A 16,222-nucleotide genomic window follows, 5' to 3' on the forward strand; every position below is an offset into this window, starting at 1 on the left:
TGCATTATTTAAAATCCATTTTTGATAGTATGTGTATTTTATGGGTCTGTGTCTTTTGTTTTTGGTCTCTGAACCTATGGCTACCTTGTGGTCTGTCAAGAATATATTAACTATATCTGCCTTTTAACATTTGTTTGCAATATTTTTGTTCCCTTAGACATACCTTCTGTAAAAATTTCATGTGTTTCTGAGAAAGTTTTTTTTCTGACTTTCCCATTTAGAAGATGCCATGTCTTTTAACTCTAGTTTCTCCAGCACTTTGTTCAGTTCCATATTTTTCCTTTTATTTGTTTTTCTTTTAAACTTAAAACAACTAATAGAGGGAAATTGAAATTTCCTGTCACTGGTATTATTCTCAATGAGTTCTTGTAGGTTAAATGCTTCCTTTATGAACTTGGATGCTAAGGTATTTGGAGGATAAAAGTCATTATTATAGATACTGGTTTGTCGACTGTGATTCCTTTCAGCATAAAATAATTTCCTTGTTTATCCTTTTTCATTTTTTGAATGCTCATTTTTCTTTCTTAAATCACATCATTACAACTCTCACTTGATGCAAAGTAATTTTTTTCCATCTCTCCAATGTAATTTTGTATTTAGCTTTGATTTTTTTTTAATCTTTTTTTTTAAGCAACAGATTTTAGGGGTTTCTTTATCAAATCTGTCATTTTTTCCATTTTATTGAATTATTAAAGTCACTTTTTTTTAAAATCCCTACCTTCTTCCTCAAGGCAGATGATCTGTAAGATCTGGGCATTTGGGGTTAAGTGATTTGCCTAGGGTCACACATCTGGGAAGTATCTTGAGTCTGGATTTGAACTCAGGATCTCCAGCCTGACTATCCACTGGACCACATAGCTGTGCCAAAAAATGTAATTTCAAACACAAATAGAAGGAAAACCAAATTTGGAAGAAAGATAGGAGATAAAAGAATTTAAGTAAAAATAAGAGACCTCTGAGGTGGAAAAAAAGAAAGTTGAGGGAATTAATTTATTAAAAATCTCTTAAACAAAACAAAAAGCCACCTAACTTTTCTAAGCCTTCCCTTTCTCATGATAGCAGATGCTGCCACCTCAGATAGTGACTAAAAAGTTGTGTCCTAGGGATGTAGTTCCTTGGATTAAATGAAGTATGAGTCACACTAACTAGTCAGAAAAGAATACTCATTTATGATCAGCTGACTGGTCTTCCCAGCTTGCTTCTCCCAGGGCTACTCTCCTCTCCTCCCTTCCCTTACTCCTCCTCAAGAACTCCAGAGGCTATTTTGTGTTTATCTCATCCTTTTAAAATTTCCATTTTTGTATAAATGTTGTAATACACATTATTATTGGTATAGTGGTACATGCATATAATTTATAAAGAAATAAATATGTGCAAGGTAGGAGTTTTTAATAAACTGAAAGGTTCAGGATGAAAAAATTGAGAGATTATTGTTGTTTTATGTAATGGGCTTTTCTACACAGATATTTTTTTCTCTCAAACCTTACCTTTGCTCATAAAATTGATATATCTATATATTGGGTGCAAGGCAGAAGAGCTGTAAGGGCTAAATAATGGGAGTTAAGTGACTTGCCCAGGGTCACAGAGCTAGGAAGTGTCTGAGGTCATATTTGAACCCAGGACCTCCCATCTCCAGGCTTGATTCTCAATTCACTGAGCCACCTGACTCCCCTCAATTCATTCACATTTAAAGTTATTAGTGTTAGTTTATATTTTCCTCTACTTATCTCTGATATTGGTGCCCCCATCCCCATGTTAGACTTTTTTTTTTCTCTTTTGCTATAAACACAGTACTATCTTCTAACTTTACCTACATCATTCTTAAAGGTCGCCCTGTTCCCACTGGCTCTTTCCCTCATCCCTGATCCTTTTCTTTCTTTTTTTTTTTTTAACTGTTTCCCTTTAGATTTTTGCCAACTAGTTTTTTTTCCCTTCCACCTTTTTTCTGGTTATATAATTCTCCTCCCTTCTCAGTGAGAGGTTATATGGTATACCTTCTTTTCCTTTCAATTATTCCTGTTCAGTTGGTTTTTGAATTTCATTTTTTGTGCTGGTTTCTAAAAAGGATTTATACCACTTTCTTCATTTATTCATTCTTTTTTATTGTCTCTTTTAGATTCTACTTCTCTGATTTTGTGACCCCCCCAAAATTTCCAGTCTGTCTTTTCTCTGTATTCGTTATATAATCAAAGGTTCCAGAGTGCCCATTTTAGACTCTCCCCTCTGGGCAGTTTCTTTTTTTACCTTGGAGAGTTTGTCCTGTGGATGAGTTCCCTTTTTCCATTGTGCCTCACTCCCTGAACAGTACCAGTTATTTGCCAGTGTCACCAATGATATATTTGGCCCCTCTCCCACAACATCTCTGATTATGCCCCCTATCACTGATCTCTGTCCTCCCCTTGCAACCCCCCTTCTTGTTACAAAGATGGTCCCTGTCTTCTAAGAGATTACATTCTAATGGGAGAAGAAAAGGGAAGTTGAAAATCAAGGGTAGCAGACAGGAAGGAGAAGCCTAGAGTTAGGAAATGAGTGGGGAGAGGTGCAAATGAGTGAACATTGCTGGCCTGAGTACCCTCTGAGTAATTGGAAGTTGCAAGAAGAAATCACCAACCAGAGGAAGGAGGGTTACCCAGAGGCTGAGGTTCTTCTAGATTGAAAAGTCCACAAGGCTCTCAGTGAGAATCTCTTGGGGGAGTGGGGATAGAGGAGAATTCTACAGAGAAAGAGATGTTCAGCTAGTTAAAATACTAAACAGTTAGAAGTTCTTCATCTGGGGACTGTAAACTTTAAAAAAATTAATAATTAGATTTCAGTATAATTGGTTTCCTCTTTATTTCCTTTTATGCATCTGTATACATTTGGAGATGTCTATCTTCACCCATCTCTCTATGGGTCCAGTGACTGAAAAAAGGTTAAGAACTTTTGTTGTTCAGTCATATCTGTCTGGTTCAACTTTTCATGACCTCATTTGGAGTTTTCTTGGCAATGAAAATGGAGTAGTTTGCCACTGCCTTTTCCAGCTCATTTTACAGATGAGGAAAATAAGATAGGATTAAATTACTTCCCTCAGGGTCACACAGCTTGTGAGTGTTTGAGGCCATATTTGAACTCAGATCCCCTTGACTCCAGGCTCAGGACTGTGTCCAATTTACCACTTAGCTACCCAAGAGCTCTCAGATTGGAGTTAAATAGGGCTAAGGAAACCTGGAGATACAGGCTGCTGCTGGTAATTAATCACTAAGCCTCTTTGGTTAAGACCTCATCTCTGTTACTTGATTTGCTTTCATAGTTGCCTTTTCTGTAAGAGAATTTGACTAGATTTCCTCTTGAGCTTACTTCTGCTTCAGAAATTCTTGAGTGGATGAAATAGATAAAGGAAAGAGCATGGAAAAGATAAGAGATTGAAGAAGGAAACACTATGAAATACCAAAATTAGATGCCAGCAAAAGAGTTAGAAATAGTTAAAGAGGTAAAACAAAAAGCAGCATCAAGGAGTGGTTGAAATATAAACCAAAGGACTGTAGATTTGGAGGTTGAATGAACCTCAGAAAATTGTCTAGTCTGTCCCCCTTTACCACTGAAGAAACTGAGGTATAGCAAGGTTAAGATTGAAGAAAAAGTCACTGACATTGCCAACTTGGGGGGGGGGAGCTTTGTAGGATAGTGAAAAAGTCAGATGATTTTGGGATTGAGAAGGGCATAGGTGCTGAGGATGGGAAGGCAAGGAATTGAGAATATCTAAAACCTTTGTCAGTGACTGGAAAGAGAGAATGGGGATACATAGCATTCTTATTAGAGGTAGATGAGCCACAATGAGATAGGTCCTAGGAGATCAAAGGAGAAGGGCAATATTTCTTAGAGCAAAGGCTTGAATAGGCAGGAAGATGTAATTTCTTCTTCTTCTTCTTCTTCTTCTTCTTCTTCTTCTTCTTCTTCTTATTCTTATTCTTATTCTTATTATTATTATTATTATCTTCTGTCTTTGAATCAATACTGTGTATTGGGTCCAAGGCAGAAGAGGGAAAGGACTTAACAATGGGAACCAAGTGACTCTCCAGAGCCACATAGCTAGGAAAATTCCGAGATCAAATTTGAACTCAGTACCTACAGTCTCTAGCTATCCCCAAAAAACATTCTATCATATCTGCCTTTTAACAGGAAGTTAAAGAGCTTTTTTTTAAACCCTTACCTTCCAACTTCCAATCATTCCAAGAATGATTCCAAGGCAGAAGATCAGTAAGGGCTAGGCACTTGGTTACGTGACTTGCCTAGGGTCACACAGATAGGAAGTATTTGAAGACACATTTGAACTCAGGACCTCTTCTTGCCAGCCCTGGCTCTCTGTCCACTGAACTAACTAGCTGTCCTGGAAGATGTAATTTCAAACACAAGTAGAAGGAAAATTAAATTTCAAAGAAAGTCAGGAGAGAAAAAACTTGAGTAAAGATAAGAGAACTCTGAGGTGGAAAAAAAGAAAGTTGAGGGAATTTTCATTCATTAAAAATATCTCAAAAAGCAAAACAAAGCAAAACGCCAAGACTCTCCTCCCCAAGCCTTCCCATCCCATGATATCAGATGCTGCACCTCAAATGGTGACTAAAAATCTGAGTCCTGGGGACAGTTCCTTGGATTAAATGAAGTATGAGCCACACTAAATTGGTCAGTCAGTCCATGATCCTGAGAGGGGTCAAAGCTGCCTCACAGAATTCCATAGTGCCCCCCAGAACTCCAGAAAAGGGGACAGTTGAGGGCAGTTGGAGACTGGGTATAAAAGGTCACCCTTCTTGCAAGGACTTTTTGGACATACTCCTTGTGGGTTTAAGGGCTGGTTCACTCATCTCTGACCTCCAGGGGCTGAGTGTTACATTACTGGTTTCAATTGAGAGAATATCTCAACTGCAGCAGACCTTCAAACAAGATTTCCTTTACATCTTCAATTTAATTACATTAGATTAGGAGAAAGATTATTTAGGGAGTGGGATAGGAGTTAAGTTGTTCAAACACATTCCCCTTTGGGGAATGTGCAGCCAAACTGTGTATTAAAGATTTTAGTCATCTTACCTCCCTTTTCATACCTAAGCCATTTCCCTTCACCCTGTCTTCCTGAAAAAATTAAATCCCTTTATTTGTTAGTTACTGGACCTGTGTGAAGATATATTTGGGGTATACTCACCATCATTATACTTTACCCAACCAAGATCTCCTTCCAAGCTAGAATTGGTTCAGTATCTGTCCTAAGAGCCTGTCATCTGTATTGAAGACAACCTGACCTCATCTATTCCTAGGGAGTGGGGAATAATTTTAAACAGAGAGTTATTAACTTCTGTGGAATTATTTCCTATAAATTCACCATCTAGGCCCCTAATTTGTTGAGCTTGAATTGCCTCCATACCTGATCCAAAGAGTTACAGTTTAACTGCTCCCAGAGGGGTAGAGGAGGAATTCTACTCTCTCCCTGTCCCCCCCTCCCCCCAGCCAGCCTGCTCTCTGACAGAGACTCCATATCCACAGTTGCTAATCTGACCCAATTTAAATGGAAAGAACATAGATTGATTGATAGATTTACTGAGGACTTGTTTTCCCATCCTGGCTCTTCCAGGGCTACTCCCTTTAGGCAGGTCTTTCCACCTCTGACTTTTAGGTCTGCCCTTTCCACCTCTACTCCCCACCCTTAATAAAAATCCTGAGGCTATTTTATGTTATCTCATCCTTTTTAAATTTCTGTTTTTGTGTAAATGTATATTGGTACATGCATATAATTTACAAATAAGTAAATATGTACAGGTTAGGGTTTTTTTTTTTAAACCCTTGTACTTCGGTGTATTGTCTCATAGGTGGAAGATTGGTAAGGGTGGGCAATGGGGGTCAAGTGACCTGCCCAGGGTCACACAGCTGGGAAGTAGCTGAGGCCGGGTTTGAACCCAGGACCTCCTGTCTCTAGGCCTGACTCTCACTCCACTGAGCTACCCAGCTGCCCCCTGGGTTTTGTTTTTTTAATACACTGAAGTTCAGGATCAAAAAGTTTAGAAATTTTGTTTAATAGGCTTTTTTTGCCCACTTTTTAAAAGTTCTTATCATAGGAATCATATCAGATGAAAAGGCCTAAGGATTATTAATTATTAATTATTAAGGCAACTGGGATTAAGAGACTTGCCCAAGGTTCCCAGATAGGATGTATCAAAGGTCAAATTTGAACCCAGGATCTCTGGACTCCAAACCTGGCTCTCTATCCATGGAGCTACCTAGCTGTGCCCACTCACATCTTTTGAATATCTTAAGAACCTCTAATCAGATTTAGTTAGCTACATCTGGGGAGGGAATTTCAGTACTTAAGGAGTTAAATTATGATACAAATTATTGACCTCCTGAACTTAAAAGTGAATGGAGGATAAACTTCATTTATTCAAAATGAAGTTTTGGCATTCCATCTGAGACTGGAAATGTTGCAGAGCCCTGCCCTGGATCACAGTTGGAATGCCCTTGAAGGTTCATTAGCACAATGGGATTCTCAGGACTAGGGAGTCAAGTTCTTTTCCTTTGAGCTGTTCAGGGCTTGCTGCCTGATGCTAATGAAAGGTTACAACACATGATTTGATACCGCACTTTCTGACTACATTTTATTTCAACAGTTTTCTATCTTGAGGTTGTGTATGTCGAAGCTATTTGGCATGGATTTCATAAATTAGAAAAAAAAAGAATGAGAATCAGAGATGATGCCAAGTGTTAACCCTTTTATTTTTCTTTATCTAAATGAAGATGTAGATACTTGGGTATTGTGGTTGTGTGGAGTTTCAAGCTAAATCAGAATTGTTGTTGATGACTCAGTATTACTATGACTGCTGCTCTTATGCCTTTTTTCTTTTTCTTTCTTTTTCTTTTCTTACATTTAGCAGGCTTTCCCAAATGAAGTACACTGTGTTGAAGAAATTTTGAAGGTGAGTCATTAGGTAATACTTCATATTGTTTTTGCTTCTATTTAAGTGGGTGGAACATTTTCCTCTTAATTTCTTTTTATTTAATTGTTAATGGCCCTATGATATAGTATTGCTTCCTAACTTTTTCTAGAATCCTTCTCCTCAGCTTCCAGGAAGCAAGTAAAACTAGTTCAAGTATTGTTTAGAAATAGACCAGCTTCTTGGCTTGAGGTAGTGAAATAGAACATTAATGCCTATGGCAAATTTGGAGTAACTAGAATGGTTAACTCTACTCCCAAGTCAGTCCAGTATTCTGAGTAACACTAGACTCAGCTTCCTATGAAATAAACTTCCTACATTTGTACATCAGGACAGATACCAAGGTACGCTTGATTCAATCTCAAATAGATTATTATTATTTTTTTTGCTTTGAAAGAGATTTCATATTTACAAGAGATTTATAAATATTATCTCATTTTATCAACTGTAACATTCTTAGGAGGTAGGTTATAGTATTGTCCCTGTTTTATAGATGAGGAAGTGGAGGGACAAAAGAAGTTGAATGCAGGGTTTACACAGGTAGTTAAATGTTTTAGGATTGGAAATTAGGTGTCCCTAATCCTACAATTTAAAAAAATTATTAATATCAAATGGATTTTTAAAAATATTAATATCATCTTTTTAAAATCAGTGACTCATATTAATACTTTAATAAATGAATTGTGATTTAAGACAATCATTATGCTTCTATATTTAAATTATTTTCTGTTTGGAGAGCAGCTAGGTTGTATAGTGGCTAGAGCACCAGACCTGGAGTTAGAAGGATCTAGCATCAAATTTTGTGTCAGACACTAGTTTTGTGACCCTGGACAAGTCATTTAACTCCTTTCACCTTGCCCTTGCCCAGCTGTTACTAAGCAGGTAGTAAGTGTTGGGGAGGGGGGAGAATAAATTAGTTATTTTAGATTTGTAGAAAGTTAGATTTGGAAAGGACCTGAAAGGTCATGTAGTCCAGCTCCCTTGTTTTCCAAGTGAAGAATCCCTCTTTGTTTATGAATATCATAAGGTCCCAAGATCAGATCAGATTTACATTGCCACAGTCTGGTAGGAATGACCCTCAGGTAAGGAATTCTGACATTTCTGCATACTTACTTCCTTTACCTTCTCTTTTAACTTTTGAGACACCAGGAAAACTGATAGGGTTTGAGGAAGGGAGCAAAGGAAGGGGATGGGGAGCATATTATCAGAGTAGACTTTTTTTGCTTCAGATCTGGGATTCATCTGGATAGAAAATTAGAAGTGTCAAAACTTATTTTGCCTATGCATACCGGCAACATTTTTTTTAACTTAGATTTTTATAGAGTTGCCTGGGATACTTGAGACCTTAAAATAACCATAGTGTTTCAGAGGCTGGACTTGAATCTAGGGCCCCACAACTCCTAAGGCTGGTTAAGTTACCTCTCAGAATCGAATAAATGCCCTTCAAATTAAAAGGTAGATTTTATCCTATTTATTAAAGTCTTGTTTCAGTCAGGTAGATAGCACTGTGCCAGGTTTAGAGCCAGGAGGACCTGGGTTTAAATCTTTTCTGAGGCACTTTCTAGGTGCATGACCTTGGGCAAATCAATTAACTCTTATTGCCTAGCCCTTATCAGTCCTCTGCCTGGGAACCTATGCCTAGTATTAAGAAAATAGAAGATAATGGTTTTTAAAAAAAGTATTTAAAAGCCTTATTTGTACAATTATATACAACTCAAGTTAAAATTAAAATTCTCTAGAAAAATTACGATTTCTCAGTTTTTCTGTTCTCTTTCTGTTTCTCTTTCTACTATATGTGTAGAACAGAGGTGGAAAAGAGAGAGCTTTGAAGGTAAGAAACAAATACTGAGCTGATTCAGAGATTACCAAAAATTTTTCCTGGTTCATCATTTCTTTTTAAAATTAAAAAAAATTTATTTTCTTTAGTTTCAGATTTTCTCTCTTCAGCCCCTTTCCACCTACTAAGAAGGCAAGCGATAATGATTCATTATTTCTAAAAACAAAGAAATAATCTGCAAGATTTTGAAAAGCTCAGTGGTATGCTGTTTCACTTAACTGAATTATCTATTGTATATTTCAAAAGAAGACAAACTTAACTAAAATTTTTCTTTCTGTGGTTCAGACTATTTGTCATGGATAATAGAGAGGAGATTCCTGGTCTGTTTTTTGCTGGCCAAGCTTACTTCTGAGGTCCCTTCCCTTTCTGAGATTCCATGACTCTAGGAAATATACTAGAGAAGCAAAGTAACTCATATATATTTAGCCAAAGATATGAGGATTTTTAAAGTGCTGGTTCTTTGGAAATATCCACTGATACAACCTAACCAGCTTTTCATTCATAAGTCATTCAAAGAATAATGCTATCCAAATAGGTGCCAGAAAGCCCCTCCAAATAGATTTTAAAATATTCCTAACCCCCCCAAATAATAAGAAGCCAAATAAAATAAAGAAGATACTACATCTGTCTAATTAAGATTTCCTTAGTTGAAAAGTCTTTCAGAAAACAAGTATTTTTAGCCTAGGAAATGTGGTTATTTAAAAACTTGATTAACTGTCAAATAGAATTACTCAACATGTTATAGCTCAATTACTCATTTGTTTCTTTTATTCTGAAAACAATGTGATATGGCTAATTATAAACTACTTTCTTATAAAATATGGCTACAGGTCCATTGTAGCTCTGCCTTCAATAGCATGGATTTCACAGGATTTATTTGCAGAATTTTTTACAAGATGTTCTAAAAGTCTGAAGTGAGGTCTTAGGCTTTAATAGCTTAAGTCATTATCCTTGCAGGGCAAAAATCCTTTCTATTTGAATTTGACACCAGTGTTCTAGAAGGCCTTAAGTACCTTAACACAAAGAAGTAGCATATGGTAGGACCAATATCCTTGCCCCTGTGCAGTTTAGGCTGGTTTTCCTTAAAAGGCAATGAGACAATCCTCAAGATCTAGTTGACTTGGGGAACTACAGGCCCAAGTTGTTACCATTATTTTCTGATCATTTAAGTTCAAAGCGGCCACAAAGAGCTCCAGGCCTCTCTGATACCTGGCTGATGGAAAACAGTGAACACTTAAGAACAGGAACTTTACTAAGCTGAATTAATTTGGGTATCAGTACCTATTCTTGTTAATTATCCTTCTCTCTAAGTAAATCTCCTTTTGTTAACTGTTTGAGTGGTCTTCAAATGTCTCATTTCATTTCAGTTTCAAACATAAACTACCAAGGGGTTAGCTTGATTGTAATCCAGCCCAGATCAGGTCCTTTCCATTTTTTCAGATGTATTTATCATCTTAGGTTTTTCTTGAATCCCATGTTTGTATTTCAAAGTTCCTACTTCAATCTGGTCTTTTTCATCACAATTGCTTGAAAGTAATTTTTTTCATGAAAGATCATTTTCCTCCTCTTTAGGATTATACCTAATTCTGGCAGATATTTTCCTCGATGTTTAGACTTTTGCCATTTCGAGTATCATAATTCCAAGGTCTCTTCTCCTCCATAATAGTGGTAGCTACCAGGTCCTATCTGACTCTCCTTTGGTTTCTCTTTATTATTTTTGTTTGTTTGTTTGTTTTTAACTCAATTCAATTTGTAGTATTTTTTCTCTGACTGGGAAGTTCTGCATTTTGGCTATAATGTCCCTAGGAGTTCTCCTTTTGGAGTTTCTTTCAGAAGGATTCCCATCACCATCCTGCTAAGTCAAGCCTTAATTGTCACCACCTTCTTCAAACTCTTCTTTCTGGTTGTGCCTTCCTTTATAGAAGGCAGAAATTCAACTTTCTGCTCCCCCTTCTTTTGCATCTGCTGCTCTGTCTGGTTTCTACACCAAAGCACAAGATGTCGTGCCTATTTTTCAGAATTGATTTTGTCCAAGAATTTCTTTTTGCCTCATGGAATCATTGATTTCTTTTTGGTCAATGCTAATTTTCAGGGTAGCTGTTTTTGTTGTTAGGTTTAGCACCTCCTATTCTGAACCTATGTATCTTTCTAATTTTTTTCCTCTAAAATTTCATTTCACATTTCATTTAAAATATTATTATTTTAGTCTTTTTAAAATTATTATTTCGTATAGACACTTTTGTAGTCTTTGTGTACAGTTACCCTCTTCTTTTGGATTTGTCTTTGATATGCCCGAGCTATAAAATTTATTTACCATCTGTTTATTTGTTTCCAGCCTTGCTTCCTGATTTGGTACTTTGTTTTAGGTCAGGACTTGGCTCTGTCTACTTCTACATTCTGTTAAGACTAAAAAATGGTGAGAAGAGCCTACTACAGAAGAAAAAAAGGGACAAAAGTCTCGAGGTAAAAGGGAAATATGATTCCCTGGTCTGATTTCTCCTTCAGTTCCTGTTATAGGGAGCCAAAGTGAAAGCCAAATAGAGATATATGCATAAACTTGAAGACAGGGAAGTCCAGTGTCCAGGTTTGTCAAACAACAGCTCCCCTGAATCCCTGGGACAAGTTCTGTGTCTTGGCATAGATCCTCACCAAACCTACAGGGATTGATCGACTCCCTGACCTTGTGCTTCTTTGCACTCTGCAGTGTTTCGTTAGTAGTCCCTTCTTCTGAAATCAGACACAAATATCAGTTAAAGTCCCATAATGTTTAACAACCAAAGGCAGGTTTCTGTAGTCTAGAGCTTTTGGTTATGCAATGTAATTAGGGCTAATATGTATTGTAAATATATCTTTCAAAATACTGATTCCATTTACTGAAGTTAAAAAATTCTAATTAGAAAGAAAGAAGAAAAAAGAAAAAAGAAAATCATATTGCACATCCCATTAAGCAGTGGGTCAGCAAACAGTTATAACAAAAGGATTTATTACTCAAAAGTGAGAGCTATTTCCTCTGCTATGATCCACAGTGCAAGTGTATTAACTGAAGGTAACATTGTGTAACAGAATATCTTAGATTAGATTGATTTATAAATGTAAATCAAAACCAAATCCCAAAATAAACAAGGAATAAAATGCAGTGTTTGTAGAAGGATACAACTCTAGAATGGAATGGTGGGGCCTTTTTTGCTCTTATTTTCTATTTTGGGGGATCCCACTGCTGGCTTTCATTGTCCCTGGTGTCTGTTCCCAGAGTGCCAACAGGTTTCAGTCCCGTCTGAGCACTCTCCTCTCTTTGAGCTTTCCTAACTGACTTGCTCACTTTTCGAGTAAGATGGCTACAGGTATTTTTTCAGCTGCTTTTGAGAGCCAATTTTCTGCTGCCTGATAATACAGCACTCTTGGCTTCAGGCAATATGATCTTGATCTTCCAGCTAGTATGTATTAGTCAGGTCTTCAATCCAGTCTTCTAGCTCCAGGCCTTTGAGCTAATAAATAGCTTACATATACACGTGTGGGTATAGATTTGGGTGAGATAGACTATAAGTAAGAATGAAATATTCATTTTCACATATGGCCAATGGGTTGATTCATTTGGCTTGATCTATTTCATGATGATCCTCTCTTTGTCATGGAAGGATCAAGGAAGAAAGTCTTTAGAAACTGATAATGATATTGAAAAACAGTGGGGAAAGCATCAATATAACAAAGAAAATAGTTTGGGTTTTTGTCTTTTGTTTGTTTGTTGTTTTTTTTTTTTTCATTTTTTTTAATAAAGTTTATTTCAGCATAACTATGCTTAGGGAAATACACTCATATGGGTTAATATAATGCAATTTAGTTTAACTTTACAATTTGGACCAAAGACTTGTACATGGTTTAGATTTAAAAACAAACCAAAAAAAACAAAAACCCAAACAGGATTTGAAATCTGGTTTATTTTTCATCTATTACAAATGTATAAAAGATCCTCAAGGGCAGCTCTAGCAGGCAGCAAGAACCATGAGAATTTTTTTTTAAGGACACATGGAAGCGATAAATAGTCCTCTGGCAAAGATACCTTAGAAAAATAAATCATCCTTTTCACAAGTCTACTACTCATCTGAAGCCTTACTCACAGGACTAGAGAGGATGATATATATGAGGAAGCTGAAACTCAGAAAGATGAGGGTCTTGCTCTAATTGCCTGGGTTTGAGTTTTTTAAAAACATTTTTTACCTTTGCTCTATTGATGCTTTCCCCCCATTGTTTTCTAATATCTTTATCAGTTTTGAACTATTTCCCTACTATTTGAAATAATCAAAATGGACTAGTTCTCTAAATTTCCTTCAGCTTTAAATCTGCCATCTTTTTAAATCAAACCACATCTACCAATAACAATTCATATTATATACAACTTTGTTGTTTCTAGTCTTTTCTTCCCAACAATACTATGAACTAATATTGTCCTCATTTCACAGTTAAGGAAAACTGATGCTTAGGGGGGATCTCAAGTGATTGCCCATGATCATGTAACTACATAGATATAGTGAAGTCTCCACTCTTACCTCAAGCCCTCCCTTCTGATTCTGGCCCTCTGGCTTCCTGGCTACTGTATTAGTATTTTTTCTTCTTTTTAAAAAATAATAAATTTCTACTGATATTCTTTGTCTTTATATCACTGATATTTTCTCTGCATTCTCCATTCCTGTTCCAAAGAGGCAGTTTATATAATCAGACTGTGCTAGTGATATTCATTGAAACCTACATGGATGGAGATGATGTTCTGTTTCTGAGCCTCATCATGTCAGAGAACCTATTTTAAAAGTATGTGAGGCCATATTTGAATCCAGGACAGAAATTTTAGAGCCCTGTTACGAAGTGCTTATTCTGCTTCTCAAATTCCTTCTGTGCAACACTTTTGCATCTTCCTAGGAATGGTGCTCTAGGGATGAAACCCATTTTCAGAAAACTATTCATTTCCTGACTTAGAAGAAATAGCCTTGCTATAGCTATAGCCTCTCTCTTCCAACTCTCCATACCTGTTACTTCTACAGTTGGAGTGACTGGCATGGAAACCACTGCCACTGCTCCACTCAACTGCTGAGTCATGACATGACCCTGCTAGGAGAGGAATTTCTGAAATGCTAAAAAAGAGTTCATCATCTTTTCAGAATTGTTTGCCTTTATCATATTGCTCTCATTGTACAAATTACTCTCCTCTTTCTTTTTGCTTCATTTGGCATCAGATAATGTCTTCCCATGTTTCTCTGAAACCATTCCTGTCATTTCTTAAAACGGTGTGGCAATCCATCACATCTGTTTACCGTAAATTCTTAATCCATTCTCCAATTGATGGGTACCCACTCAGCTTCTCATTCTTTGCCACCTCAAAAGAGCTATAAATATTTTTTTACATCTTTGAAGTTGGTTTTCCTTTGGGCTAATCCTTCCCTTAATCTACCCTCACTCTAATTCTCCCTCCCTCTTTCTCCTGTTTCTCTGTGGAATTTCTCTACCCAGTGTATTTGGTGTGTGCATGCATGTGCATTGTGTATATTCTATCTCTTGCCTTCATATATACTTCATGAATTTCTAGTTTCTTCAAAACTGCTGAAACAACATTTCTACTGAGCCTTTCATTTCCCCCATAAATTACATTGTGCTTGTGTCTATGAGGGAGAGGGGGAGGGGGAGGGGAAGGGAGAGGGGGAAGGAGGGAGGAAGAGAGAGTTCTTTGATCAGTTTGGATGAGAGTGAAGTGCAAGTATCTCTTCTTATTACCCTGCTCCCTCCTTGTTGTTTGTGTAGATGTCTTCTTGTGACCCATAATTATATGAGATAATTTTCCCAACCATTTTATTCCTCTTCACTTCTTTTTCCATTCTTCTATTAAGATCAACAAAACATAACAGAAACACTCTTACTTACTTTATGACTTACTTTATGATCCCTGATTGTGATAGGGAATGTATCATTCTCCTCTATTAGCATATAAGCCATTTATCTTTAGTCATTTATCTGTTCGGTGTTACTGTTTTATGTTTCTTTTAACTTCTCTTTTTGGACTTCAAAGTTCCTCTGCAGCTCTAGTCTTTACTTCAGAAATGCTTGAAAGTCCCTTATTTTATTAAAGGTCTGTTTTTCTTTGCAGTGTTATATTCATTTTTGCTGAGTAAAGTTATTTAAAGCTGCAAGTTTGTGGCCTTTGCCAACTGAAACACAGCATTCCAAGTTTTCTGCTCCTTTATAATGGTGGTTGCTAAATCATATGTGATCCTGATTGTGACTATTTGGTACTTGAATTCTTTCTTTCTGAATGTTGGCAGTATTGTTTTCTTTGACTTGGAAGCTCTATATTTTAGCCATAAGGTCCCTGGGAGGTGTCCAATGATTTCTTTCTATTCCAAATTTATCCCTTGACTCTTAAGAAATGTAAGAAATCTCTTGAGATTTTTTTCAGTTTTTATATATATATATATTATGGTTCTTCACTTTTTTCCCCCTTAACTCTGTTTTTCCAGGGCAGTTGTTTTTGCTATGAGACACACTACATTTTCTTCTACTTTTAAAAGTCTTTTGATTTTCTTTTATTATAGAGTTACTGGCTTCATTTGGGTTCATTCTCATTTTCAGTTAATTTTTTATTTGGGTATAGATTTCTATGTCTTGTTACTAAGCTGTGTTATGTGAAAGAGAAACCCTGTACTATAGTTGAATATGGATCACTAGGATTTGACCGACCTAGCCAACGGGACTGTTGTTGCTCTCAGTCCTAGGCCAATATAGATATATATATATCTGACTGTAGTAAACAAAAAGGGTTTATTCTGGAAAGATATCAGGAAGGGTATTTAGGTAAGTGGGTTGAGGGAAAATCCCTATCTTGGAGATTGTCTACCTTAAGATTCCCAAAACTGACTTTAGAGTAAAAAGTCTCTTTTCTTTGCCTGGCCAGGCCAGGCCTATTCTCTTCTACTCTCTCTGTCTATAGATCCCTTTGCTAACTTATCTATTTCTAAATAAAACCCACTCAGGTTTCTGAGACTTTAGAAATATAGCTCAGGTAACTGGAGTTGAAGTGTTTGGGTTCACCCCACAGAAGAAAACCCTTCCAAGGTGACCTTGAAAGTTTAATCAGCTTTTCTTCTCAGGTTAGATTTTCATATATGGGTAGTAGAGATAAATCATGCAGCAGCTTTCAGGTGATGATAAGAACAGGAACAGGAATGGTTTGGGAAAGGATAGAGATTCACAGGAGGTCGGAGCTGGGTCTTGGAGCTGGTTTCAGCTTCACAACCTCAAACCAACTCCTCTCAGGCTGGCAGGTAGAACCTCCAGACCCTCTTCTTCCAGATTCTAACCAGGTTTACCCCAGTGTCTATAGCTTCATCAAAATGCTAGTTCCCTTAACTGCAAACCTGTCTTTCTTCCCAGAATTCCTTCTCACAGCTGT

General features: G+C 36.8%; 1 protein-coding gene across 1 annotated transcript in view; it reads left to right on the forward strand.

Annotated features, from left to right (window-relative positions):
• Positions 1–16,222, forward strand: part of AFF1 (AF4/FMR2 family member 1) — a 108,557-nt gene that overhangs the window by 31,913 nt on the left and 60,422 nt on the right. The window contains exon 4 of the mRNA XM_044681615.1: positions 6,891–6,935. Within this exon, the coding sequence (XP_044537550.1) occupies positions 6,891–6,935 (45 nt within the window). The remainder of the gene's footprint in view (positions 1–6,890; positions 6,936–16,222) is intronic.

This window comes from Gracilinanus agilis, chromosome 6 (assembly GCF_016433145.1).
Source record: "Gracilinanus agilis isolate LMUSP501 chromosome 6, AgileGrace, whole genome shotgun sequence".
NCBI lineage: Eukaryota > Metazoa > Chordata > Mammalia > Didelphimorphia > Didelphidae > Gracilinanus > Gracilinanus agilis.